The following is a 27,832-nucleotide window of genomic DNA, read 5'->3' on the forward strand; positions in this document are numbered from 1 at the left end:
GGTTGGACTGGCTTTTGGAGTTGCTTTCATTCTTGCTTTCCACTGCTTTACGTTGACCCACACCTGGTCAGTTTGGCTGCTGTGTCGATATATCGTCGTTATTACTCTTGTTTTTTGAGGGAGAGCGAAGATTGTATTTGTCTCTTTGCTGTTGTTTCCTCTTCTTTTTCCATGTGGATCTTCTGGAAGTCCTCGCGGCTGAGGAAGAGTGTTCCTGTAGTGAGAGGACGGTTGATGCTTTGTGCTGTCAATGGTAAGAGACTTCTACCAGGGCCAACGTTGCTTGTGGCATGCTGGCTGGAATTTGCAGTTTGTGTACAGTGGTTGATATGTTGACAGTTGGACCATCATTGTAGCATGAGGTAGAGGTTTCTCAGACAGCTGGTCATCCTCTGGTATCATTTCCGCTGGAGGTGGCATGGTAATATTATAGGCAGTAGGTTGGTCTGATTATTGGGGACTTTCCAGGACCTGGAATGATAATGGAGAAACCTAAACCACAAGTCGAGAAGAGAGATGAATGGTGGAATCTGAGGCTGAATACTCTCCAGTGTTTTGAGTACTCTGAACCGTGCTGTTGGGGCTGGCGAATGACAGTGGTATTCTTTACACCCTCTGCCCTCTGGAGGAGATGTAGGGATATGCAGGCGTCCTTGCTCAGGGAAAAAGGAAGGCTGCTTATGGATGACATACATCAGCCCCAAGATTTGTTTGCTGCCGTACCCTGTGTTCCAGGATCATGCCAATAAGTGGGAGACGGAGCCACCCTGCTCTGTAAAGTGGAGTGTCTGTTGTTTGAAGCCAGAGATCTTTACGCCATGGTTCCTTGTCAGACAGGATGCATGCTGGCATCTGAATCTACTTTAAAACTTGTTGGATGACCATTTCCCAGGATATCAAAATGAAGAACCATAATCTCTGACCTCATCAAGAAGCAGGACACAGATCTTTCCTGTGAGTGTCCTTTGCAGCGCAGCGTACCGAGATGGTTTTGCTGGGTGGTTCAGGAATTGTTTTCCCTCCCTTGCACTGTCCCTACGTCTTTCTGACCTGATAAGCTGCACTGAGAACCGGCTCCTGTTCCATGCTGGATTCTCTCCCCTCAATATGGTCCTGCGTTGTTCACATAACTCCAACTAAGTTAACTATCTGGGCTGCCTTGTTCTAGGGTAAGATTACCTTTAGCTTGTCAGAGATCAGAGTGTGAATCAGCTGCAACATCACCATGATTCTGTCTTGGACGAATTCAGACTTTAAATCTCCATATTCACACCACTCTGCCATCCTGATGAGATCAGTCAGAAAGGAATCGACAGGTTTCCCAAGCAGTTGGACTCTTAGTGAATTTAGCTCTCTTCAATATTTTGTTGAACCTCATGTTGAAATGAACACCAAAGGATTTTAAAACTCAACAAATTTTGCAGAGAACTCACCAATATCCTGCCAGGCAATGTCTTCTACTATTGGCCTATTGAGTGTGAGGGACTAAGACCTCACCTTGCATCGTTTAAGAAATAAAATATACAGAGAGATGCTCTTTGCTATCTCGAAAAAATTCAAACTGGACCAAGATCTAAAATGGCTGAATCTATGTCTGTCTGTGAGCCTGAACTAAAGGAGCTATCTGGCAGTTCAGAGCAATTCACACATCCTTATCCCTGAAGAGCCATTAATGGTACCCTGTGGGATGCACAAATCGGATTTAAAGAGAGCTCTACAAAGGTCATCTGCTATTCATAACTCAGGGTGGTCAACAGGAGTCTGCCTGTCTGCTAAGACAAAGACCCAACAAACTCCCTTTAATTTAATCATCTTGGAGACCGAGATGAGGGATAAATGTCATTTGTCAAAGACAGTGTGCAGAGGTGGGAGTCATGGGACATGGGCCTCTGTCTTGTGGAATCAGTGATACTGCCTTACTGAAATGCAAAGTCTCAGTCTGCTTTTTTGTGATCTGATTAGCAGTCTCAAAGACAAGGAGCTCAGGTCTAGATTGGACATCTGGCCCCATCTGCATTGCTTCTGCTGGAAATTCTGTACCATTGTCTACGAGACTGATTTGTCTTTGCATGCCTACCTCATTGTGTGAAGCCAACATCACTGGAAAAGTGGTAGCCATGATGTGGAGTTGCCAGCGTTGGACTGCGGTAGGACCTTCAACCAACGCTATACACTAGATACATCGATGACATTTTCTTCCTTTGGACTCATGGCGAACAATCACTGAAACAACTATGTGATGACATCAACAAGTTCCATCCCACCATCAGACTCACCATGGACTACTTTCCAGAATCAGTTGCCTTCTTAGACACCTGTATCTCCAACAAGGACGGTCACCTCAGCACCTCACTGTACCGCAAGCCCACGGATAACCTCACGATTCTCCACTTCTCCAGCTTCCACCCGAAACACGTTAAAGAAGCCATCCCCGACGGACAAGCCCTCCGTATACACAGGATCTGCTCGGATGAGGAGGATCGCAACAGACACCTCCAGACGCTGAAAGATGCCCTTGTAAGAATAGGATATGGCGTTCAACTCATCAATCCACAGTTCCAACGCGCCACAGCGAAAAACCGCACCGACCTCCTCAGAAGACAAACACGGGACACAGTGGACAGAGTACCCTTCGTCGTCCAGTACTTCCCCGGAGCGGAGAAGCTACTACATCTTCTCCGGAGCCTTCAACAGGTCATTGACGAAGACGAACATCTCGCCAAGGCCATCCCCACACCCCCACTTCTTGCCTTCAAACAACCGCGCAACCTCAAACAGACCATTGTACGCAGCAAACTACCCAGCCTTCAGGAGAACAGTGACCACGACACCACACAACCCTGCCACAGCAACCTCTGCAAGACGTGCCGGATCATCGACACAGATGCCATCATCTCACGTGAGAACACCATTCACCAGGTACACGGTACATACTCTTGCAACTCGGCCAACATTGTCTACCTGATACGCTGCAGGAAAGGATGTCCCGAGACATGGTACATTGGCAAGACCATGCAGACGCTACGACAACGGATGAATGGACACTGCTCGACAATCACCAGGCAGGAGTGTTCCCTTCCTGTCGGGGAACACTTCAGCAGTCAAGAGCACTCAGCCTCTGATCTTCGGGTAAGCGTTCTCCAAGGCGGCCTTCACGATACACAACGCAGAATCGCTGAGCAGAAACTGATAGCCAAGTTCCGCACACATGAGGACGGCCTCAACTGGGATCTTGGGTTCATGTCACACTATCTGTAACTCCCACAACTTGCCTGGTCTTGCAAAATCTCACGAACTGTCCTGGCTGGAAACAAAGAACAAACAAAGAACAATACAGCACAGGAACAGGCCCTTCGGCCCTCCGAGCCCGCGCCGCTCCCTGGTCCAAATGAGACCATTCTTTTGTATCCCTCCATTCCCACTCCGTTCATGTGGCTATCTAGATAAGTCTTAAACATTCCCAGTGTGTCCGCCTCCACCACCTTGCCCGGCAGCGCATTCCAGGCCCCCACCACCCTCTGTGTAAAATACGTCCTTCTGATATCTGTGTTAAACCTCCCCCCCTTCACCTTGAACCTATGGCCCCTCGTGAACGTCACCACCGACCCGGGGAAAAGCTTCCCACCGTTCACCCTATCTATGCCTTTCATAATTTTATACACCTCTATTAGGTCACCCCTCATCCTCCGTCTTTCCAGTGAGAACAACCCCAGTTTACCCAATCTCTCTTCATAACTAAGCCCCTCCATACCAGGCAACATCCTGGTAAACCTCCTCTGCACTCTCTCTAAAGCCTCCACGTCCTTCTGGTAGTGTGGCGACCAGAACTGGGCGCAGTATTCCAAATGTGGCCGAACCAACGTTCTATACAACTGCAACATCAGACCCCAACTTTTATACTCTATGCCCCATCCCATAAAGGCAAGCATGCCATATGCCTCATTCACCACCTTCTCCACCTGTGACGTCAACTTCAAGGATCTGTGGACTTGCACACCCAGGTCCCTCTGCGTATCTACACCCTTTATGGTTCTGCCATCTAAACGTTGTTTGTTTGAATTGATTAGCTGTAAGTATTTGCATTCCAACCATTATTCATGTAAATTGAGTCTGTGTCTTTATATGCCCTGTTTGTGAACAGAATTCCCACTCACCTGAAGAAGGGGCTTGGAGCTCCGAAAGCTTGTGTGGCTTTTGCTACCAAATAAACCTGTTGGACTTTAACCTGATGTTGTTAAACTTCTTACTGTGTTTACCCCAGTCCAATGCCGGCATCTCCACTTCTGTGACCAAGCCAATTCTCCACCCATCTAGCCACCTCCCCCTTTATCCCATGAGATCATACCTCTTCAGGTGTATTCAGGAGGAATTTCTCATTCAGTATGTGGATGACCTGACTAGAGAGGGGGCAAACCTTGACCTCCTCTTGGGAAATAAGGAAGGGCAGGTGAGAGAGGTGTTAGTGAGGGATCACTTTGGGACCAGTGACCATAATTCTATTAGTTTTAAGATAGCTATGGAGAATGATAGGTCTGTCCCAAAAGTTAAAATTCTAAATTGGGGCAAGGCCAATTTTGATGGTATCAGGCAGGAACTTTCAAAAGTTAATTGGGGGAGTCTGTGGGAAGGCAAAGGGACGTCTGGTAAGTGGCATGCTTTCAAAAGTGTGTTAACCAGCGTTCAGGGTAAACACATTCCTCTTAGAGTGAAGGGCAAGGCTGGCAGAAGTCGGGAACCCTGGATGACTCGGGATATTGAGGCCCTGGTCAAGAAGAAGAAAGAAGCACATGACATGCATAGGCAGCTGGGATCAAGTGAATCTCTTGAAGAGTATAGGGGGTGTAGGAGTAGAGTTAAGAGAGAAATCAGGAGGGCAAAAAGGGGACACGAAATTGTTTTGGCAGATAAGGCAAAGGAGAATCCAAAGAGCTTCTACAAATACATAAAGGGCAAAAGAGTAACAAGGGAGAGAGTAGGTCCTCTTAAGGATCAACAAGGTCATCTATGTGCAGATCCACAAGAGATGGGTGAGATCCTAAATGAATATTTGTCATCAGTATTTACTGTTGAGAAAAGCATGGATGTTAGGGAACTTGGGGAAATAAATAGTGATGTCTTGAGGAGTGTACATATTACAGAGGAGGAGATTCTGGAAGTCTTAAAGCGCATCAAGATAGATAAATCCCCGGGACCTGATGAAGTGTATCCCAGGACGTTGTGGGAGGCTAGGGAGGAAATTGCGGGTCCCCCAGCCGAGATATTTGAATCATCGATAGTCACGGGTGAGGTGCCTGAAGATTGGAGAGTGGCAAATGTTGTGCCTTTGTTTCAAAGGGGCTGCAGGGAAAAACCTGGGAACTACAGGCCAGTGAGCCTCACATCTGTGGTGGGTAAATTGTTGGAAGGTATTTTGAGAGACAGGATCTACAGGCATTTAGAGATGCAAGGACTGATTAGGGACAGTCAGCATGGCTTTGTGAGTGGAAAATCATGTCTCACAAATTTAATTGAGTTTTTTGATGGGGTAACCAAGAAGGTAGATGAGGGCAGTGCAGTTGATGTTGTCTACATGGATTTTAGCAAGGCCTTTGACAAGGTACCGCATGGTAGGTTGTTGCACAAGGTTAAATCTCACGGGATCCAGGGTGAGGTATCGAAATGGATACAAAATTGGCTTCTTGACAGAATGTGGAGATGCCGGCGTTGGACTGGGGTAAACACAGGAAGAAGTTTAACAACACAAGGTTAAAGTCCAACAGGTTTATTTGGTAGCAAATGCCACTAGCTTTCGGAGCGCTGCCCCTTCGTCAGGTGGAGTGGTGAAATGCTCACAAACAGGGCACAGAGACACAAACTCAATTTACAGAATGATGATTGGAATGCAGTCTTTACAGATAATCAAGTCTTAAAGGTACAAACAATGTGAGTGGAGAGAGCATTAAGCACAGGTTAAAGAGATGTGTATTGTCTCCAGACAGGACAGCCAGTGAGATTCTGCAAGTCCAGGCAAGTTGTGGGGGTTACAGATAGTGTGACATGAACCCAATATCCTGGTTGAGGCCGTCCTCATGTGTGCGGAACTTGGCTATCAGTTTCTGCTCAGTGACTCTGCGCGGTCGTGTGTCGTGAAGGCCGCCTTGGAGAACGCTTACGCGAAGATCAGAGGCTGAATGCCCGTGACCGCTGAAGTGCTCCCCAACAGGAAGAGAACAGTCTTGCCTGGTGATTGTCGAGCGGTGTTCATTCATCTGTTGTTGTAGCGCCTGCATAGTCTCCCCAATGTACCATGCCTCGGGACATCCTTTCCTGCATGCTTCCTGGCGGGAAGGTTGGCTAAGGCTACTGGGGAGAGTTTAAACTAGATAGGTGGGGGGAGGGGATCAAGAAGAGGTGACTGGGAGCGAGGAAGTTAGCTCGCAAACAGAGAAGGGTTATAGACAGTGCAAGAGGGAGGATGGACGGGGGATAGAGAAGGGGAGAGCTCAGACCAAAGGATTGAGATGTGTTTACTTTAATGCCAGGAGTATAGTGAATAAAGGGGATGAGCTCAGAGCGTGGATCGATGCCTGGAAGTGTGATGTGGTGGCCATTACGGAGACTTGGATGTCTCAGGGACAGGACTGGATACTCCAGGTGCCGGGATTCAGATGTTTCAGGAAGGACAGGGAGGGAGGCAAGAGAGGGGGTGGAGTGGCACTGTTGATCTGGGATAGTGTCACAGCTGTAGAGAAGGTGTATGCTGTGGAGGGATTGTCTACAGAGTCTCTGTGGGTGGAAGTTCGGAGTGGGAAGGATTCGATCACTTTGCCGGGAGTTTTCTATAGGCCGCCCAATAGTCACAGGGAGGTGGAGGAGCAGATAGGGAAACAGATCCTGGAGAGATGCAGTAATAGCAGAGTTGTTGTGATGGGAGACTTTAATTTCCCAAACATAGATTGGAATATCCCTAGGGTAAGGGGATTGGATGGGGAGGAGTTCGTTAGGTGTGTTCAGGAGGGTTTCCTGACACAGCATGTGGACAAGCCTACAAGAGGAGAGGCTGTACTTGATCTGATACTGACCAATGAGCCTGGACTGGTGTCAGATCTCTCAGTGGGAGAGCATTTTGGGGATAGCGATCATAACTCTATCTCCTTTCTGCTTGCATTGGAAAAAGAGATGACCAGACAAGCTAGGAAAGCGTTTATATGGAGTAAGGGGAAATATGAAGACATAAGGCAGCAAATTAGAGGAGTAAATTGGAAGGAGGTATTCTCGGGGAAATGTACTGAAGAGAGGTGGCAGTTTTTCAAGTAATGTCTGTCTAGAGTTCTACAGGACAACGTTCCGAGCAGACAGGGAGGTGTTGGTAGGTAAAAGGAACCATGGTGCACGAAAGCTGTGCGGGACCTAGTCGCGAAGAAAAGGAAAGCGTACCAAAGGTTCAGAGAGCTTGGCGAAGATAGGGATCTAGATGAGTATACGGTTTGTAGGAAGGGACTAAAGAAGGAAATTAGGAGAGCCAGAAGGGGTCACGAGAAGGCTTTGGCAGGTAGGATTAAGGAAAACCCTAAGGCGTTCTATAAATATGTGAAAAGTAAAAGGATGAGACGTGAAGGAATAGGGCCCATAAAAGGTGAAGGCGGGAAGTCTGTACGGAACCAGTAGAAATGGCAGAGGTGCTTAATGAGTATTTTGCCTTGGTTTTCACAGAGGAAAAAAGACCTGGGTGGACTAGCCTACAAGAGGAGAGGCTGTACTTGATCTGATACTGACCAATGAGCCTGGACTGGTGTCAGATCTCTCAGTGGGAGAGCATCTTGGGGAAAGCGATCATAACTCCATCTCCTTTATGCTTGCATTGGAAAAAGAGAGGATCAGGCAAGCTAGGAAAGCGTTTATATGGAGTAAGGGGAAATATGAAGACATAAGGCGGCAAATTAGAGTAGTAAGTTGGAAGGAGGTATTCTTGGAGAAATGTACTGAAGAGAGGCGGCAGTTTTTCAAGTAATGTCTGTCTAGAGTTCTACAGGACAACGTTCCGAGCAGACAGGGAGGTATTGGTAGGTTAAAGGAACCGCGGTGGACTGAAAAGATTGAGTATGTGGACTTTAAGAAAGAGGTTGTGCTGGAATCTTTGAATGGCATCAAGATAGATAAGTCGCCGGGACCGGATGGGACGTACCCCAGGTTACTGTGGGAGGCGAGGGAAGAGATTGCAGAGCCTCTGGCGATGGTCTTTGCGTCGTCGATGGAGACGGGAGAGGTGCCAGAGGATTGCGGATGTGGTTCCTATTTTCAAGAAGGGGAATAGGGATAGCCCAGGAAATTACCAACTGGTGAGTCTAACCTCAGTGGTTGGTAAGCTGATGGAGAAGATCCGGAGGGACAAGATTTATGAGCATTTAGAGAGGTTTAGTATGCTCAAGAATACTCATGAAAGTGTTATGTAAATTAATTTTTTTTTTGTCATTTTATTCTGGCAGAGGGCATGGGCGTTGCTTTGTGAATGTTTATTATTCCATTCTGTGTTACTTAAGTAAGAGTGTAGCCAGGCTGGTGGATTATGTGGCAGCAAAGCTTAGCTCCATCAGCTTTTCATCTGATATCTACACAATTATACCAATCAGAAGCCAGTACTTGGTGAATTTTTTCAGGCAGTTTGAGATGGGGTTTTTTGACAATCGACAATGGTTACATGAGCATTAACAGATTCTTAATTCCAGATAATGCTGCTTCTGTCAAAGGCTTTGTCAAAGGCAGATCGTGCCTTACGAGCCTGGTGGAGTTCTTCGAAAATGTGACTAAACACATTGACGAAGGGAAAGCGGTAGATGTGGTTTATATGCATTTTAGCAAGGCGTTCGATAAGGTCCCCCATGCAAGGCTTCTTGAAAAAGTGAGAGGGCATGGGATCCAAGGGGCTGCTGCCCTGTGGATCCAGAACTGGCTTGCCCAAAGGAGGCAGAGAGTGGGTATAGATGGGTCTTTTTCTAAATGGAGGTCGGTCACCAGTGGTGTGCCCCAGGGATCTGTTCTGGGACCCTTGCTGTTTGTCATTTTCATAAATGACCTGGATGAGGAAGTGGAGAGATGGGTTGGTAAGTTTGCCGACGACACGAAGGTTGGTGGGGTTGTGGATAGTCTGGAGGGATGTCAGAAGTTACAGAGGGACATAGATAGGACGCAAGACTGGGCGGAGAAGTGGCAGATGGACTTCAACCCAGATAAATGCGTAGTGGTCCATTTTGGTAGGTCAAATGGGATGAAGGAGTACAATAGTAAGGGAAAGACTCTTAATCCTGTACTGGATCAGAAGGACCTTGGGTTCCGGGTCCATAGGACTCTAAAATCGGCCCCGCAGGTGGAGGAGGTGGTTAAGAAGGCGTATGGTGTGCTGGCCTTTATCAATCGAGGGATTGAGTTTAGGAGTCCGGGGATAATAATGCAGCTATATAAGACCCTCGTCAGACCCCACTTGGAGTACTGTGCTCAGTTCTGGTCGCCTCATTACAGGAAGGATGTGGAAAAGATTGAAAGGGTGCAGAGGACATTTACAAGGATGTTGCCTGGATTGAGTGGCATGCCTTATGAGGATAGGCTGAGGGAGCTCGGTCTTTTCTCCTTGGAGAGACGTAGGATGAGAGGAGACCTAATAGAGTTATATAAGATGTTGAGGGGCAGAGATCGGGTGGACTCTCGGAGGCTTTTTCCCAGGGTGGAAATGGCTGCTACGAGAGGACACAGGTTTATGATGCTGGGGGGGTAGGTACAGGGGAAATGTTAGGGGGAAGTTTTTCACACAGAGGGTGGTGGGCGAGTGGAATCGGCTGCCATCAGTGGTGGTGGAGGCAAACTCAATAGGGTCTTTTAAGAGACTCCTGGATGAGTACATGGGACTTAATAGGATGGAGGGTTATAGTTAGGCCTAGAAGGTAGGGATATGTTCGGCACAACTTGTGGGGCCGAAGGGCCTGTAGTTTTTCTCTGTATCAGGTAGTCAACGTTGGCCGAGTTGCAAGAGTATGTACCGTGTACCTGGTGGATGGTGTTCTCACGTGAGATGATGGCATCCGTGTCGATGATCCGGCACGTCTTGCAGAGGTCACTGTGGCAGGGTTGTGTGGTACCGTGGTCACTATTCTCCTGAAGGCTGGGTAGTTTACTGTGGACAATGGTCTGTTTGAGGTTGTGCGGTTGTTTGAAGGCAAGAAGTGGGGGTGTGGGGATGGCCTTGGCAAGATGTTCGTCTTCATCAGTGACATGTTGAAGGCTCCGGAGAAGATGTCGTAGCTTCTCCGCTCCGGGGAAGTACTGGACGACGAAGGGTACTCTGTCCACCATGTCCCGTGTTTCTCTTCTGAGGAGGTTGGAGCGCTTTTTTGCTGTGACGCGTCGGAACTGTTGATCGATGAGTCGAGCGCCATATCCTGTTCTTATGAGGGCATCTTTCAGCGTCTGGAGGTGTCTGTTGCGATCCTCCTCATCCAAGTAGATCCTGTGTATACGGAGGGCTTGACCGCAGGGGATGGCTTCTTTAACGTGTTTAGGGTGGAAGCTGGAGAAGTGGAGCATCGTGAGGTTATCCGTGGGCTTGCGGTACAGTGAGGTGCTGAGGTGACCGTCCTTAATGGAGATGCGTGTGTCCAAGAATGCAACCAATTCCGGAGAGTATTCCATGGTGAGTCTGATGGTGGGATGGAACTTGTTGATGTCATCACATAATTGTTTCAGTGATTGTTCACCATGAGTCCAAAGGAAGAAAATGTCATCGATGTATATAGTGTACTCATGGATTCGTAGACTCATCGATCGACAGTTCCGACGCGCCACAGCGAAAAACTGCACCGATCTCCTCAGAAGACAAACATAGGACACGGTGGACAGAGTACCCTTCGTCGTCCAGTACTTCCTGGGAGTGGAGAAGCTACAGATCTCCTTCGGAGCCTTCAACATGTCATTGATAAAGACGAACATCTCGCCAAGGCCATCCCCACACCCCCACTTCTTGCCTTCAAACAACCGCGCAACCTCAAACAGACCATTGTCCGCAGCAAACTACCCAGCCTTCAGGAGAACAGTGACCACGGCACCACACAACCCTGCCACAGCAAACTCTGCAAGACGTGCCGGATCATCGACACTGATGCCATCATCTCACGTGAGAACACCATCCACCAGGTACACGGTACATACTCTTGCAACCCAGCCAACGTTGTCTACCTGATACGCTGCAGGAAAGGATGTCCCGAGGCATGGTACATTGGGGAGACCATGCAGACGCTACGACAACGGATGAATGAACACCATTTGACAATCACCAGGCAAGATTGTTCTCTTCCTGTTGGGGAGCACTTCAGCGGTCACGGGCATTCGGCCTCTGATATTCGGGTAAGCGTTCTCCAAGGCGGCCTTCACGACACACGACAGCGCAGAGTCGCTGAGCAGAAACTGATAGCCAAGTTCCGCACACATGAGGACGGCCTAAACCGGGATATTGGGTTCATGTCACACTATCTGTCACCCCCACAGCTTGCCTGGACCTGCAGAGTCTGACTGGCTGTCCTGTCTGGAGACAATACACATCTCTTTAACCTGTCTTAATGCTCTCTCCACTCACATTGTTTGTATCTTAAAGACTTGATTGGCTGTAAGTATTCGCATTCCAACCATTATTCTGTAAATTGAGTTTGTGTCTTTATATGCCCTGTTTGTGAACAGAATTCCCACTCACCTGAAGAAGGGGCTTGGGGCTCCGAAAGCTTGTGTGGCTTTTGTTACCAAATAAACCTGTTGGACTTTAACCTGGTGTTGTTAAACTTCGTACTGTGTTTACCCCAGTCCAACGCCGGCATCTCCACATCATATAATTTATAGCCATTCAGATAATAATCTGCCTTCCTATTATTCCTACCAAAGTGGGTAACCTCACATTTATCCACATTATACTATATCTGCCATGCATCAGCTTGTGCAAATCACACTGAAACATCTCTGCATCCTCCTCACAGAACACAGACGCACCAGACTTTTGAATGGACTTACCTTATATTAAGTTGATCTTTCTTTGCACCCGAGCTATGATTGTAACACCACATTCTGCACCCTATCCTTTCCTTCTCCCCTATGTACTCTATAAAGAGTATATTTTGTCTGTATAGCGTGCAAGAAACAACACTGTATCCCAATAGGTGTGACAATAATAAATCAAATGGGGATTTATCAGCCTTCAATCCCACCAATTTCACAACACCATTTCTTCACTCACACTGATCTTCAGTTCCCTCTCACAAACCCTGTGTTTCCCAACATTTCTGATATTGTAATGACCTCAACGATGCCTATGAGGTTGGCCTCTTAGAGTATGAGTTCCTGATTGAGATAATGATTGCTTGCCCAATCAGGGAGTCTCACCTGTAAATATCACCTGTAAATAAGTAGATCAGGCTGTTGAGTTGGATGATCAGCCATGATCATAATGAATGGTAGAGCAAGCTCTCGGGCCGAATAGCCTCATCTTGCTCCTATTTTTGATGTTTCTAAGACTCACTTTCCAGAGAACCATTGCTCACTTTGGTTTCTCAATAGCTGCAGAAACTATAGAACCATAGAAAATTACAGCTCAGAAACAGGCCTTTTGGCCCTTCTTGTCTGTGCCGAACCATTTTTTGCCTAGTCCCACTGACCTGCACTTGGACCATATCCCTCCACACCCCTCTCAACCATGAACCCGTCCAAGTTTTTCTTAAATGTTAAAAATGACCCCGCATTTACCACTTTATCCGGCAGCTCATTCCACACTCCCACCACTCTCTGCGTGAAGAAGCCCCCCCTAATATTCCCTTTAAACTTTTCTCCTTTCACCCTTAACCCATGCCCTCTGGTCTTTTTCTCCCCTCGCCTCAGCGGAAAAAGCCTGCTTGCATTCACTCTATCTATACCCATCAAAATCTTATACACCTCGATCAAATCTCCCCTCAATCTTCTACGCTCCAGGGAATAAAGTCCCAACCTATTCAATCTCTCTCTGTAACTCAGCTTCTCAAGTCCCGGCAACATCCTTGTGAACCTTCTCTGCACTCTTTCAACCTCATTTACATCCTTCCTGTAACTAGGTGACCAAAACTGTACACAGTACTCTAAATTCGGCCTCACCAATGCCTTATATAACCTTACCATAACACTCCAACTTTTATACTCGATACTCCGATTTATAAAGGCCAATGTACCAAAGGCACTCTTTACGACCCTATCCACCTGTAACGTCACTTTTAGGGAATTCCGTACCTGTATTCCCAGATCCCTCTGTTCAACTGCACTCTTCAGAGTCCTACCATTTACCTTGTTCTACAGCACAACGTTCCGAGCAGACAGGGAGGAGTTGGTCGGTTAAAGGAACCGTGGTGCACGAAAGCTATGCGGGACCTAGTCGAGAGGAAACGGAAAGCGTACAAAAGTTTCAGAGAGCTTGGTGAAGATAGGGATCTAGATGAGTATACGGCTTGTAGGAAGGGACTAAAGAAGGAAATTAGGAGAGCCAGAAGGGGTCACGAGAAGGCCTTGGCAGGTAGAATTAAGGAAAACCCTAAAGCCTGATGGAGAAGATCCTGAGGGACAAGATTTATGAGCATTTGGAGAGGTTTAGTATGCCCAAGAATACTCAGCATGCCTTTGTCAAAGGCAGATCGTGCCTTACGAGCCTGGTGGAGTTCTTCGAAAATGTGACTAAACACATTGACGAAGGGAAGGCGGTAGATGTGGTTTATATGGATTTTAGCAAGGCATTCGATAAGGTCCCCCATGCAAGGCTTCTAGAAAAAATGAGAGGGCATGGGATCCAAGGGGCTGCTGCCCTGTGGATCCAGAACTGGCTTGCCCAAAGGAGGCAGAGAGTGGGTATAGATGGGTCTTTTTCTAAATGGAGGTTGGTCACCAGTGGTGTGCCCCAGGGATCTGTTCTGGGAACCTTGCTGTTTGTCATTTTCATAAATGACCTGGATGAGGAAGTGGAGGGATGGGTTGGTAAGTTTGCCGACGACATGAAGGTTGGTGGGGTTGTGGATAGTCTGGAGGGATGTCAGAAGTTACAGAGGGACATAGATAGGATGCAAGACTGGGCGGAGAAGTGGCAGATGGACTTCAACCCAGATAAATGCGTAGTGGTCCATTTTTGCGGGTCAAATGGGATGAATGAGTACAATATAAAGGGAAAGACTCTTAGTACTGTAGAGGATCAGATGGACCTTGGGGTCCGGGCCCATAGGACTCTAAAATCGGCCCCGCAGGTGGAGGCGTATGGTGTGCTGGCCTTTATCAATCGAGGGATTGAGTTTAGTAGTCCGGGGATAATGATGCAGCTATATAAGACCCTCGTCAGACCCCACTTGGAGTACTGTGCTCAATTCTGGTCGCCTCATTACAGGAAGGATGTGGAAAAGATTGAACGGTTGCAGAGGAGATTTACAAGGATGTTGCCTGGATTGAGTGGCATGCCTTATGAGGATAGGCTGAGGGAGCTCGGTCTTTTCTCCTTGGAGAGACGTAGGATGAGAGGAGACCGAATAGAGGTGTATGAGATGTTGAGAGGCATAGATCTTAAATGTTAAAAGTGACCCCGCATTTACCACTTTATCCGGCAGCTCATTCCACACTCCCACCACTCTCTGCGTGAAGAAGCCCCCCCTAATATTCCCTTTAAACTTTTCTCCTTTCACCCTTAACCCATGCCCTCTGATTTTTTTCTCCCCTAGCCTCAGCGGAAAAAGCCTGCTTGCATTCACTCTATCTATACCCATCAAAATCTTATACACCTCGATCAAATCTCCCCTCAATCTTCTACGCTCCAGGGAATAAAGTCCCAACCTATTCAATCTCTCTCTGTAACTCAGCTTCTCAAGTCCCGGCAACATCCTTGTGAACCTTCTCTGCACTCTTTCAACCTTATTTACATCCTTCCTGTAACTAGGTGACCAAAACTGTACACAATACTCCAAATTCGGCCTCACCAATGCCTTATATAACCTTACCATAACACTCCAACTTTTATACTCGATACTCCGATTTATAAAGGCCAATGTACCAAAGGCACTCTTTACGACCCTATCCACCTGTGACGTCACTTTTAGGGAATTCTGTACCTGTATTCCCAGATCCCTCTGTTCAACTGCACTCTTCAGAGTCCTACCATTTACCTTGTACGTTCTACTTTGGTTTGTCTATTTATGGGTCTATTTATGGGTGGCACAGTGGTTAGCACTGCTGTCTCATAGCGCCAGGGACCCAGGTTCAATTCCGGCGTTGGGTGACTGTCTATGTGAAGATTGTACATTCTCCCTGTGTCTGCGTGGGTTTCCTCTGGGTGCTCCGGTTTCCTCCCTCACTCCAAAGATGTGTAGGTAAGGTGATTGGTCGTGCTTAATTGCCGCTTAGTGTCCAAAGGTGTGTAGGTAGGGGGATTAGTGAGGTAAATACGTTACAGGGATAGGGCCTGGGTAAGATGCTCTGTCAGTGTGGACTTAATAGGCTGTGTGGTTCCTTCTGCACCATGGGTATGCTATGATTCCACGTCTTTGCATGTTTCTATCTTACATATAGCTCTAACGGGATCAATGGATATGGGAGGGAAGGCAGGATCAGGATATTGAATTTGATGAACAGCCATGAACAAAATGAATGGCGGAGCAAGCTGGAAGGGCCGAATGGCTCACTCTTGCTTCTATTTTTTATGTTTCTCTGTGTGTTTTAGATTTCTCGCTTTCTCTTGTACTCTCTTATTCATCTTTAAGTCATTCTTTGCTGTTTTTTTATATTCTGCCCAATCTTCTGATTTCAGAGTCACAGAGGTTTACAGCATGGAAACAGGCCCTTCGGCCCAACTTGTCCATGCCACCCTTTTTTTAAACCCCTAAGCCAGTCCCAATTGCCTGCGTTTGGTCCATATCCCTCTATACCCATCTTACCCATGTAACTAACTAAACACTTTTTAAAAGACAAAATTGTACCCGCCTCTACTACTACCTCTGGCAGCTCGTTCCAGACACTCACCACCCTCTGTGAAAAAATTGCCCCTTTCTACCCTTTTGTATCTCTCCCCCCTCACCTTAAACATATGCCCTCTAGTTTTAGACTCCCCTACCTTTGAGAAAAGATATTCACTATCTCGATGATCTGTGCCCCTCATTATTTTATAGACCTCTATAAGATCACCCCTCAGCCTCCTACGCTCCAGAGAAAAAAGTCCCAGTCTATCCAGCCTCTCCTTATAACTCAATCCATCAAGTCCTGGTAGCATCCTAGTAAATCTTTTCTGCACTCTTTCTAGTTTAATAATATCCTTTTTATAATAGGGTGACCACTTACCTTTGAAGGATTATGTTTTTCTTCCAAGGCAAAATATCTTTAACTTCTTTAGTTAACCACAGATGGTGTATCCTTCTGAAATATCTCCTTAAGCGGCTGCCACTGCATTTTTCCTGAGCTATCCTGTAACTCAATTTCCTAGTCAGCTCTATCTTTGTGCACTTATAATTACACTTATTTCAATTTAAATCTCTAGGCTTGGATCCACGCTTCTCTTCATCAAACTGAATGTGAAATTGAATATTATGATCACTGCTCCCTGGGACACCTTCACCATGAGGTCATTAACTAATCTTTTCTCATTGCACATTACCAGATCTAATACAGTGAAGACACTAAATTCAAAATAAAAAGCTAAAGAATACCGAAATAAATGCAGAATATTTCTTCATTTCAGTTTTCATTGCTTTTGTTCTGTTTTCTAACCAGTTGACACCGTCTTCAGCCCTTCTGAGCCCGTTCAGTTGTGGCCTATGTTGGGACCGGTCAGTTTTGGCCTGTGTTGGGACAGGTCAGTTTTGGCCTGTGTTGGGACAGGTCAGTTTTGGCCTGTGTTGGGACCGGTCAGTTTTGGCCTGTGTTGGGACCGGTCAGTTTTGGCCTGTGTTGGGACAGGTCAGTTTTGGCCTGTGTTGGGACAGGTCAGTTTTGGCCTGTGTTGGGACAGGTCAGTTTTGGCCTGTGTTGGGACCGGTCAGTTTTGGCCTGTGTTGGGACCGGTCAGTTTTGGCCTGTGTTGGGACAGGTCAGTTTTGGCCTGTGTTGGGACAGGTCAGTTTTGGCCTGTGTTGGGACAGGTCAGTTTTGGCCTGTGTTGGGACCGGTCAGTTTTGGCCTGTGTTGGGACCGGTCAGTTTTGGCCTGTGTTGGGACAGGTCAGTTTTGGCCTGTGTTGGGACCGGTCAGTTTTGGCCTGTGTTGGGCCTGGTCAGTTTTGGCCTGTGTTGGAACCGGTCAGTTGTGGCCTGTGTTGGGACCGGTCAGTTTTGGCCTGTTGGGCCTGGTCAGTTTTGGCCTGTATTGGGCCTGGTCAGTTGTGGCCTGTGTTTGGTCCGGTCAGTTTTGGCCTGCATTGGGCCCGGTCAGTTTTGGCCTGTGGTGGGTCTGGTCAGTTTTGGCCTGTGTGGGGTCTGGTCAGTTTTGGCCTGTGTTGGGTCTGGTCAGTTTTGGCCTGTGTTGGGCTGGGTCAGCTTTGGCCTGTGTTGGGCCTGTCAGCTTTGGCCTGTGTTGGGTCTGGTCAGTTTTGGCCTGTGTGGGGTCTGGTCAGTTTTGGCCTGTGTGGGGTCTGGTCAGTTTTGGCCTGTGTTGGGCTGGGTCAGCTTTGGCCTGTGTTGGGCCTGTCAGCTTTGGCCTGTGTTGGGTCTGGTCAGTTTTGGCCTGTGTTGTGTTGGGTCAGTTTGGTCTGTGTTGGATTGGGTCAGTTTTGGCCACTATGGCGCTATAGAAATGCAAACCTGAAGCTGCTCCTGAGATTCCCGGTCCGCCTGGAGGCCAACCACCCGGGGGGCGGGGCCCAGTTGCCACGGCTCCCTGGGGGCGGGACCCAGTTGCCATGGCTCCCTGGGGGCGGGGCTCGGTTGCCATGGCTCCCTGGGGGGCGGGGCCCGGTTGCCATGGCTCCTTGGGGGCAGGGCCCAGTTGCCATGGCTCCCGGGTGCGGGGCCCAATTGCCGTGGCTCCGGGGGCGGGTCTCGGTTGCCATGGCTCCCCGCCGGGGTGGACGATGAGCGGGGCAGCCGGCGGGCCGAGGCCCAGGCCGCTGGCGGAGAAGGCTCTGTCCGAGGCCTGGGCCCGGCTCCGCTACCACGACACCTCGCTGCTGATCTGGAGGCAGCAGCAACAGCAGCTGGAGCGGAGGGTGCTGGGCTCAGGCCCGGGGCCCGGGCCCGACAGCTTCCTAGGCCGCAGCCACAGCATGTGGTACCGCCAGTTCGGCAATCAGCCCATCCTGGTCCGCGACAAGAGCAAACTGAGCCCGGGGAGCGGCCCCAGCTCCGGCCCAGGCCCGCCCCGTTCCCGGCTCTGCTCACTCATGTGAACTGATCCGGATCCGGGACAGGAGCCAGAGTGACACCGGGAGTGACCCGCACCCGGAGTGACCCGCACCCAGAGTGACCCACACCCAGAATGACCCACACCCAGAGTGACACCGGGAGTGACCCACACCCGGAGTGACCCACACCCAGAATGACCCACACCCAGAGTGACACCGGGAGTGACCCACACCCGGAGTGACCCGCACCCGGAGTGACCCGCACCCGGAGTGACAGCACCAGGATCAGCACCCAGAGTGACCCACACCCCGAGTGACAGCACCAGGATCAGCACCCGGAGTGACCCGCACCCGGAGTGACAGCACCAGGATCAGCACCCGGAGTGACCCGCACCCGGAGTGACAGCACCAGGATCAGCACCCGGAGTGACCCACACCCAGAGTGACAGCACCAGGATCAGCACCCGGAGTGACCCACACCCAGAATGACCCACACCCAGAGTGACACCGGGAGTGACCCACACCCGGAGTGACCCGCACCCGGAGTGACCCGCACCCGGAGTGACAGCACCAGGATCAGCACCCGGAGTGACCCGCACCCGGAGTGACAGCACCAGGATCAGCACCCGGAGTGACCCACACCCAGAGTGACAGCACCAGGATCAGCACCCGGAGTGACCCACACCCGGAGTGACCCGTACCCAGAGTGACAGCACCAGGATCAGCACCCAGAGTGACCCACACCCAGAGTGACAGCACCAGGATCAGCACCCAGAGTGACCCACACCCCGAGTGACCCACACCCAGAGTGACAGCACCAGGATCAGCACCCAGAGTGACCCACACCCAGAGTGACAGCACCAGGATCAGCACCCGGAGTGACCCACACCCGGAGTGACAGCACCAGGATCAGCACCCAGAGTGACCCACACCCCGAGTGACCCACACCCAGAGTGACAGCACCAGGATCAGCACCCAGAGTGACCCACACCCAGAGTGACCCACACCCAGAGTGACAGCACCAGGATCAGCACCCAGAGTGACCCACACCCAGAGTGACCCACACCCGGAGTGACAGCACCAGGATCAGCACCCAGAGTGACCCACACCCGGAGTGACCCACACCCGGAGTGACCCACACCCGGAGTGACAGCACCAGGATCAGCACCCAGAGTGACCCACACCCGGAGTGACCCACACCCAGAGTGACAGCACCAGGATCAGCACCCAGAGTGACCCACACCCGGAGTGACCCACACCCAGAGTGACAGCACCAGGATCAGCACCCAGAGTGACCCACACCCAGAGTGACAGCACCAGGATCAGCACCCAGAGTGACCCACACCCGGAGTGACAGCACCAGGATCAGCACCCAGAGTGACCCACACCCAGAGTGACAGCACCAGGATCAGCACCAGAGTGACCCACACCCAGAGTGACAGCACCAGGATCAGCACCCAGAGTGACCCACACCCAGAGTGACCCACACCCGGAGTGACAGCACCAGGATCAGCACCCAGAGTGACCCACACCCCGAGTGACAGCACCAGGATCAGCACCCAGAGTGACCCACACCCAGAGTGACAGCACCAGGATCAGCACCCAGAGTGACCCACACCCGGAGTGACAGCACCAGGATCAGCACCCAGAGTGACCCACACCCGGAGTGACCCACACCCGGAGTGACAGCACCAGGATCAGCACCCAGAGTGACCCACACCCGGAGTGACAGCACCAGGATCAGCACCCAGAGTGACCGACACCCGGAGTGACCCACACCCGGAGTGACAGCACCAGGATCAGCACCCAGAGTGACCCACACCCGGAGTGACAGCACCAGGATCAGCACCCAGAGTGACCCACACCCGGAGTGACCCACACCCGGAGTGACAGCACCAGGATCAGCACCCGGAGTGACTGCACCAGGATCAGCACCCAGAGTGACCCACACTCGGCGTGACCCGCAGCCCAGAGTGACCCACACCCAGAGTGACCCGCAACCAGATTAACACCAGGATCAGCACCCAGATAGACCAACACCCAGAGACCGCACCCAGAGGGACAGCACCCGGAGTGACCCGCAGCCTAATTAACACCGGGAGTGACCCACACCCAGAGACACCAAAACCCGGAGTAAACAACACCCAGAGTTACCCATACCCAGAGTAACAGCACCATGATCAGCACCTGGATCTATACCTGTGAATATTTAGACTCAGGGGAATCCGGCAACAAGATCAACACCCAGAGAAACTCCACAGCTGGAACATTGACTTCAGTTTAACACCGCATCTGGGATCAATACCCAGAGTAACTGTCCATCACGACCAGGTCCCAGCAGAGGTCCATTTATCTGTATTTGAATTATCAAACCAAACTGCAGCCAGTGTGAGGGAGTGAAAGTAACTGACAACCGATATCACTCAATCCCTGTGCTCACTCTCCCAGGAACAGTTACTGATTTCTTTATTTATTGAATTCCTGGGCTGGAATGAGTGAGTTTCTGGGACTGGGGTCAGAACAAAACATGCAAATCTGGAAAAGAAAACACTTATGAGAATGTCTGCCTGAAACGTAAGATTGTTTCACTGTGTCCATGCCCAGACTGCACTGGGCCCTGGAGAACACACACAATTGCTGCTTGAGAGTTTAGTGTAATTGTTTAAAAAATTACTGCTTTTATGGTATTAGAGCGGAATTGCAGTATTTCAAACATGTGGTTTACACATCTTTTTGAACAAAATCATGCTATTAGTTCTCATGATTTTTACTCATACAGCACTTTTCACATTAACAAACCCTCAGAAATGCTTTGTGCAATGAACTGCTTCCAATCCTGTCCCCTTAAGCAACCCTTGATTTTAATTGCTCCACCATTGGTAGCTCTGCCTCCAGTTGATTGGACCCTAATCTTCTGGAATTCCCTGCCTAAATCTTTCTTCACTTCTCTCCCCTCCTTTTAAAACCTTAAAACCTACCTCGTATCTCCTTGGTTTCAAGGCATATCATCAAATTTTATTTTATAATACTGCTGTGAAGCACGTGAGAATTGCTATGTTAAAGGTGCTGTGTGAAGACACTTAGTTGTTGCTGGAAAGCAATTACAAACCATCATGTTTTCTGCTGCCACTGGCTATCATTCCATAACGTAGCATCTCCATGTAAAATGACAATCTCTCTTTGATCGTAAATTCATTCCCACCACTGACTGACTCACTGCAACTTTCCCAATTGACTTAAATCTACGCCAAGTACCGTGGAGCTTTATAGAGTACTGCAGAGTCTGTACACCACAAGACCATCAGATATAGGAGCAGAATTAGGCCATTTAGATGATTGAATGGCAGAGCAGACTCTATCACGGATGATGAGTTTCTCAACCCCTTCTCACACCTTTTCCCCGTAATCTTTAATCTCCATACCAATCAAGAACCGATCTATCTGTTTTAAATACACTCAGTGACCCGGCCTCCACAGCCTTCTGTGGCAATGAATTCCATAGATTCATCACCCTCTGGCTGAAGAAATTCCTCTTCATCTCACTTCTAAAGAGTGCTGCAGAGTTTATATTCCGAGTACTGTAAAGCTGCAACATAACTTACAACCCTTTTGAGATAAGGGCCAATATTTAATTTTCCTTTTTTGGCACCTGCCCCACCATCTTTGATTGATTTTTTTTACTTGGGGGAAATCTGTCCCCTTGCAGTTTCTCACCTTTTACACAATACTCTGATTTCTTTTTCTCAGGTTCAAAGTGGATGACTTCACTTACCCACGCTGACTCCAGCGGAAGTGGAATCTGTAGCTGTCCCTTTGCAACTTTCTTTTCCCCAATTGCAATATTTACTGTGCCACCAAGCTTAGTCTCATCAGCATACTTAGTTCTCGGGCATCATTGATAAATATCGTGAAAAACTGAGATCTCTGAACAGATCACTGAGAAATGTGACCAGTAAGATCTGCTTAATTTGAGAACATTTCCTTTATCCCCAAATTCTTGCCTACCTCTCAGCCAATTTCCCAGCTTGTCAAAACGATAACATAGGATTTTTATTATAAAAGGCTTCATTCATTTATCCTCCACTGACTGTTTGGAATTTCTCTTCTTTCAAAATGTTATGATGTATGGGGGGCTGGCTAGCTTAGATGGCTAGTATGTGGACCAGATTAAGCCCAGCTGTGCAGGGTTTGATCTCTTTGGATGGGGTGGACAGACTCGCTGACTGCCTCCTTGTCCTACCCATAGTTAAACATCACGGCACTTTGCAAATAATCGCCAAGGATAAACAACAACAAGATGTATTTATGCAGAGTTTCCATTCCTGATTCCACCTTCCTGTTAGATTTCCTTAGACTTTTATCTTCCCATTCTGATATCCTTATACCTGAAGTCACTTATAGTCCTTTTCACAGTTATTCTATACCCAAGTCTAGACATATCCATGGTCCTGCTAATGATTAACACCTGATCTCAATAGCACGACAGAAGCACCTACATCACACTGCCTGTATCAGTTCAAGGTGAAAGTTCACTATCACCTTCTCAAGGGCAGCTAGGGATATGCAATAAATACTGGCCAAGCCAGTAACACCCACACCCCAAGAAAGAACAAAGGATTGGCTCCTATAGAGCAGACCCATCACTGAATTCTGGATAACTGTTACAATGATTAATTAAATCTCCAACTGTATCCCACCATCAATGCTTTTCACTCAAGAACATGATTGACAGACACCCCAACTTAGTCAGTACTATGGTCTGTCGTGGATTAGGGTCAGGGAGTTCAGCCAGTGACAATTGATGAGACAGGTCTCAATCCGGGATCTCTCAATGATAATGTCCCATTTCCAGGAAGTCCAAGAAAACTCAGGAATTGCTTTGACAAGAAGGCAGATTGTCCCTGCTGGGGACAGACAGTCACCCCCTGCTGGGGACAGACAGTCACCCCCTGCTGGGGACAGACAGTCACCCCCTGCTGGGGACAGACAGTCACCCCCTGCTGGGGACAGACAGTCACCCCCTGCTGGGGACAGACAGTCACCCCCTGCTGGGGACAGACAGTCACCCCCTGCTGGGGACAGACAGTCACCCCCTGCTGGGGACAGACAGTCACCCCCTGCTGGGGACAGACAGTCACCCCCTGCTGGGGACAGACAGTCACCCCCTGCTGGGGACAGACAGTCACCCCCTGCTGGGGGCTGAGCTGGAACAAGAGAGTAGAAGCACCTTGGGTCAGAATAGTTTGAAGAGTATCTGTCTTTGCATTTTCGATCTAAGGTTTTTGAACTGGATACTTTCTGCAAATGTCTGAGGAACAAAGCAGAAGTCAAAGAAAGGAAATTGAATTGGATATTTAGCCATTTGCAGTGAGACACATCAAAGCATTTGATTAAAACAACATCTCCAGTGGTTTCTCAGTGTGACAATGGCTCCCCTCATGGCAGCCCACTGAATATTGGCTGGCAATTTGACTGTGGGAGCATCACAGCAGAGCCTAGTCCTGTCCTTACCTGTATTCATATGTATACACTATCATTCAGGAATAATTGGATGCTATTCAGGATCGGAATTCTGGCTCACTTCTCTCTCCTAACACAGCGACACAGATGATCATTGCAGAAGCCTGGGACAACTCAGCTTCCTCAGCAAATATTGGATCAAAGCACAGCTGGTACTTAAAACTCCAGAGCAAAGAGTAGATCTTCTATAGAATCATACAAAGAGAGACAACATTTCAGGCTACAGTGACTTTGGCGCCTTTGAGAACTGTCTGATTAGTCCCGCTCCCCTGTAGCCCAATAAATATTAAAATTGCTATCAAACATCTGGAGAGTCATTATTGAATCTGCTTTCACCACCCTTTCAGGCACAGCATTCAACATTAAGCTGCTGCATGAAATAACCTTCTCTCATCTCGCCACTGTTCCCATATTATATCTGTACCCCTGATTTACTGACTTGCCATTGGAAAGTTTCCCCTCATCTACTGTACCAAAACCATTCATGATTTTGAACACTATCACACCTCTGTTAACCTGTCTCCCCTTGCAAATCTGTGACTTGGTTTTGTGCCCATTGTAAACTAGTAAGGCAGGCTCAGTGAGTTAAATGATCTATTTGTTGCAATGTAACACAGGTTAAAGACAAATCTGTCCTCAGACATGAGTACAAGTGCACAAAGTCTGAAATAACAGCATATATTCTAAATTGACTTGTACTTCTTCAGAAACCTGAGCCCAATATGGAGTTTGATAATTCAGAACAGTAAAAGCTCTCGACTGTCAGAGGGTCAGTACTGAGGGAGTGCCGCACTGTCAGAGAGTCAGTGCTGAGGGAGTGCCGCACTGTCAGAGGGTCAGTACTGAGGGAGTGCCGCACTGTCAGAGAGTCAGTGCTGAGGGAGTGCCGCACTGTCAGAGGGTCAGTACTGAGGGAGTGCCGCACTGTCAGAGGGTCAGTGCTGAGGGAGTGCCGCACTGTCAGAGGGTCAGTACTGAGGGAGTGCCGCACTGTCAGAGGGTCAGTGCTGAGGGAGTGCCGCACTGTCAGAGGGTCAGTGCTGAGGGAGTGCCGCACTGTCAGAGGGTCAGTGCTGAGGGAGTGCCGCACTGTCAGAGGGTCAGTACTGAGGGAGTGCCGCACTGTCAGAGGGTCAGTGCTGAGGGAGTGCCGCACTGTCAGAGGGTCAGTACTGAGGGAGTGCCGCACTGTCAGAGGGTCAGTACTGAGGGAGTGCCGCACTGTCAGAGGGTCAGTGCTGAGGGAGTGCCGCACTGTCAGAGGGTCAGTACTGAGGGAGTGCCGCACTGTCAGAGAGTCAGTGCTGAGGGTGTGCCGCACTGTCAGAGAGTCAGTGCTGAGGGAGTGCCGCACTGTCAGAGGGTCAGTACTGAGGGAGTGCCGCACTGTCAGAGAGTCAGTGCTGAGGGAGTGCCGCACTGTCAGAGGGTCAGTACTGAGGGAGTGCCGCACTGTCAGAGGGTCAGTGCTGAGGGAGTGCCGCACAGTCAGAGGGTCAGTACTGAGGGAGTGCCGCACTGTCAGAGGGTCAGTGCTGAGGGAGTGCCGCACTGTCAGAGGGTCAGTGCTGAGGGAGTGCCGCACTGTCAGAGGGTCAGTGCTGAGGGAGTGCCGCACTGTCAGAGGGTCAGTACTGAGGGAGTGCCGCACTGTCAGAGGGTCAGTGCTGAGGGAGTGCCGCACTGTCAGAGGGTCAGTACTGAGGGAGTGCCGCACTGTCAGAGGGTCAGTACTGAGGGAGTGCCGCACTGTCAGAGGGTCAGTGCTGAGGGAGTGCCGCACTGTCAGAGCGTCAGTGCTGAGTGAGTGCCGCACTGTCAGAGGGTCAGTGCTGAGGGAGTGCCGCACTGTCAGAGCGTCAGTGCTGAGGGAGTGCCGCACTGTCAGAGGGTCAGTGCTGAGGGAGTGCCGCACTGTCAGAGCGTCAGTGCTGAGGGAGTGCCGCACTGTCAGAGGGTCAGTGCTGAGGGAGTGCCGCACTGTCAGAGCGTCAGTGCTGAGGGAGTGCCGCACTGTCAGAGGGTCAGTGCTGAGGGAGTGCCACACTGTCAGAGGGTCAGTGCTGAGGGAGTGCCGCACTGTCAGAGCATCAGTGCTGACGGAGTGCCACACTGTCAGGGTTAGTTTGTCAGATGAGATGTTAACTAAGATCCCACCTGCTTTTCACATGCAATTAATTCGGCCCATGGCCACAACTTCAAAGTAAAACAGGGAAAGTCTCCTCTGTCCTTGGTCAATATTTATCCCCAACCAATGTCACTGAAAGAGATGTACTGGTATTTGAATACATTGCAGAATGTGGAATCTTGCTGTGCATTATTACATTCAAACAGTTTATATGTATTCAATCAGTGAAAAGTGCTTGGGATTTCTGAGGAAGCGGAAGTTGCTGTAGAAATGCAAGTTCTTTTCGAATGTTTGCCACTGCTCGTCACCAAAGCCAACTTAAAATTTGAGAGAAAAATAACAGCCAAATAATTTTAAAAGTTCAATGGAATCACGTGTTAATCAGTTTATATTGAGAGGTAATACAAAACTGTCAGGATAAAATCTGCAGTGCTCCAGACACACATTCACCTCCATCCTGGCTTTAAGCAGTCGGAGACAGGGTTGGAAACACTGAGCTAAGTGAATGGTGCTGAGAGACACATGGCAAAAGTGGAGTCACCAGAACCAGGTAATAATTGCAGCCAAATGGATCATTCTGCATGGGAAGAGGCAATGCAGGCATTCTCAAACAGAGACAGGAGTTTCAAACTCAATTCAGTGAAGCGCAGAGAGACTGAGCGGGGGGGGGGGGGGGGGGGGGGAGAGAGTGAGGGGGGTGGGGGAAGAGAGCGGGGGGGTGGGGGGAAGAGAGCGGGGGGGTGGGGGGAAGAGAGCGGGGGGGTGGGGGGAAGAGAGCGGGGGGGTGGGGGGAAGAGAGCGGGGGCGGGGGGGAAGAGAGCGAGGGGGGGGAAGAGAGCACAGAGCGAGGGGGGGGGAGGAGAGAGCAGAGAGCGAGGGTGGGGGGGGAGGAGAGCAAGGGGGGGGGAGAGAGCAGAGAGTGGGGGGGGGGGCGGGAGCAGAGATGTGGAAAACAAGCAGTAAGAGCATTACCACAGATGCTTATCACTTCTGGATTTATTATGAAACCAGTAATCCCCACAAGGTGAACCTCACAATTATTAATCCCACCAGAAAGTCATCAACCAAAAAAAATTTAATAAAAATTCACGCGATATTGAGTAGGTTTAGATTCTGTCAGGCAGCCAGTGCTGACACATTGCTTCATACTATAAGCAATCACTATGTCAACTTATAATCTAACATTTCCTATAACAGAATTTAAAATTATAATTGTAAACAGCATTAAAAATATTCAGTTACTGTAACGTTGCATGCACAATATGTAAAAGTTTTAGAGAAGGAATAGTTTAAGAACCCAAGGGAGCCAGGGGTGACGGTTAAGAATGTGTCCAGGTCCCAGGACACTGTCTGGACCTCTGCAACTGGCAGAGTAGCTGGTAAAAGTTCAGCCATGCCGCTCTCAATCCACCCATGCTGCAACATTGTTGTTGCAAGATTGTGTAAAAGTGTTAAAAAAATACATCTGTGCCCATATAAGAAACCAGGAATGGATCATTAAACCCTGTAAAATTAGTAAACCAGGAAGACTGCAGCAAGTAGTCATTGTGTGAACAAGGTAACAGGTCACAAAACTGAGGGAATGAAAGAGCTGTCAGTAACTGGGGAGGGAGACAGCGAGAGGGGAGGAGAGAGAGATCGCAGCCAGTAAATGAGGAGGGAGGGAGAGAATAAAACAGAATGATGGAGAGAGGGGATACGAGACAGAGAGAGCTCAGTCAGTGAGAGAGTGAGCAGTATGCATTCACAATACTATCCACCCAAACATCAATGTCTCCACAATCTTGGAGCTTCATTGCTCATCTCTGCTTGAAGTAGAAGGTATTGAAAAGGGTAATAATGCAAACTGCTGA

The 27,832-nt window shown here is 49.1% G+C and overlaps 2 protein-coding genes across 2 annotated transcripts in view; both read left to right on the forward strand.

Annotated features, from left to right (window-relative positions):
- Positions 1 to 27,832, forward strand: part of LOC144502320 (retinoic acid receptor RXR-alpha-A-like) — a 423,978-nt gene that overhangs the window by 23,853 nt on the left and 372,293 nt on the right. The window lies entirely within an intron of this gene.
- On the forward strand, positions 18,045 to 24,145 carry brd3os (BRD3 opposite strand). The gene has a single exon (XM_078226151.1). It carries the CDS (start codon positions 18,062 to 18,064, stop codon positions 18,374 to 18,376), a length of 315 nt encoding a protein of 104 aa, XP_078082277.1. The 5' UTR covers positions 18,045 to 18,061; the 3' UTR covers positions 18,377 to 24,145.

The sequence above is a fragment of the Mustelus asterias genome, chromosome 13, assembly GCF_964213995.1.
Source record: "Mustelus asterias chromosome 13, sMusAst1.hap1.1, whole genome shotgun sequence".
In the NCBI taxonomy this organism is placed as follows: Eukaryota; Metazoa; Chordata; class Chondrichthyes; order Carcharhiniformes; family Triakidae; genus Mustelus; species Mustelus asterias.